The sequence below is a fragment of the Salvelinus sp. IW2-2015 genome, linkage group LG14, assembly GCF_002910315.2.
Source record: "Salvelinus sp. IW2-2015 linkage group LG14, ASM291031v2, whole genome shotgun sequence".
NCBI classification, from domain to species: domain Eukaryota; kingdom Metazoa; phylum Chordata; class Actinopteri; order Salmoniformes; family Salmonidae; genus Salvelinus; species Salvelinus sp. IW2-2015.
In genome coordinates this window covers 37533698-37534593 of record NC_036854.1, presented here as the reverse complement: position 1 = coordinate 37534593, position 896 = coordinate 37533698, and the positions used below count along the sequence as shown (strand labels likewise).

The following is an 896-nucleotide window of genomic DNA, read 5'->3' as shown; positions in this document are numbered from 1 at the left end:
ACACACACACACACACACACACACACACACACACACACACACACACACACACACACACACACACACACACACACACACACACACACACAGAGTTTAATTTGACTGCAGGCCTAGTAGTAAGTAATCAGAATGGAGTAGACTTCAGCTGTAGTGTTCTCATTGCCTCTGACAGTTTCAGGCTCACTAGACATAGCATCTAGTTTGTCTGGCTACACACATGGACTATATAACTTCTAGACTAGATTATAAATCAACAAACACATACATGACTTGTGAAAAAGACTCTTGATTTCTCCTATTGTAGCATGGGGCTCCACCTGGAAATAGAGACCAAATATCAGTGATATGAGTATAAGTAACACCAATATATTAAAATACTTCCATGATCAGCGAGATGTTCAAGCTCATGCTATTTGTACTGTAATTCATGCATGCACTTGTTATAGACTTCTGAATGTCCTGAATGTTTTGTCAGGACTAATAGCCAGGGTGTGGGCTGTAACCTACCTTATCTAGAAAACAAAGCTGTTGCCTGGTCCTGCCATCCAGAACCTCCACCTGTGGMAGAGAAAACCTGGTGAGTGACATCAAACAGTATATAGTAGCTAGTAAGCAGCATGTACAACTTCTGGACATTACACAATGCCTACAGGAGGACTGGCACATCAAAAAGTTCAGTATAAGTGTCAGTAAATCAGYAAGTGTCKGTGTGATAATCTGTTGATAGCATCYAGACCTGTCCGCGGACTCCGCTGACTCATCAACACTTCCCAGAAGTAACACCCTGACCTTAGTCAGCCTCACTCTCAAGAAGCAGAAAACGAAGACAAAGAAAAAGATGAAGAACAAGGTTCAACGCAGCTTTCTTAGTGGCTTCTTCAAGTAATACACAGCCT

At 42.0% G+C, this 896-nt stretch overlaps 1 protein-coding gene across 1 annotated transcript in view; it reads right to left on the bottom strand.

The window, feature by feature from the left end:
* LOC111972518 (very-long-chain enoyl-CoA reductase) overlaps positions 1-588 on the bottom strand; it is a 6136-nt gene extending 5548 nt beyond the window's left edge. Inside the window, exons 1-2 of the mRNA XM_070446812.1 lie at positions 508-588; positions 266-317 (exon numbers count right to left, since the gene is read on the bottom strand). Coding sequence (XP_070302913.1) covers positions 266-317; positions 508-588 — 133 coding nt within the window. The remainder of the gene's footprint in view (positions 1-265; positions 318-507) is intronic.
* Positions 589-896: the final 308 nt, after the last annotated feature.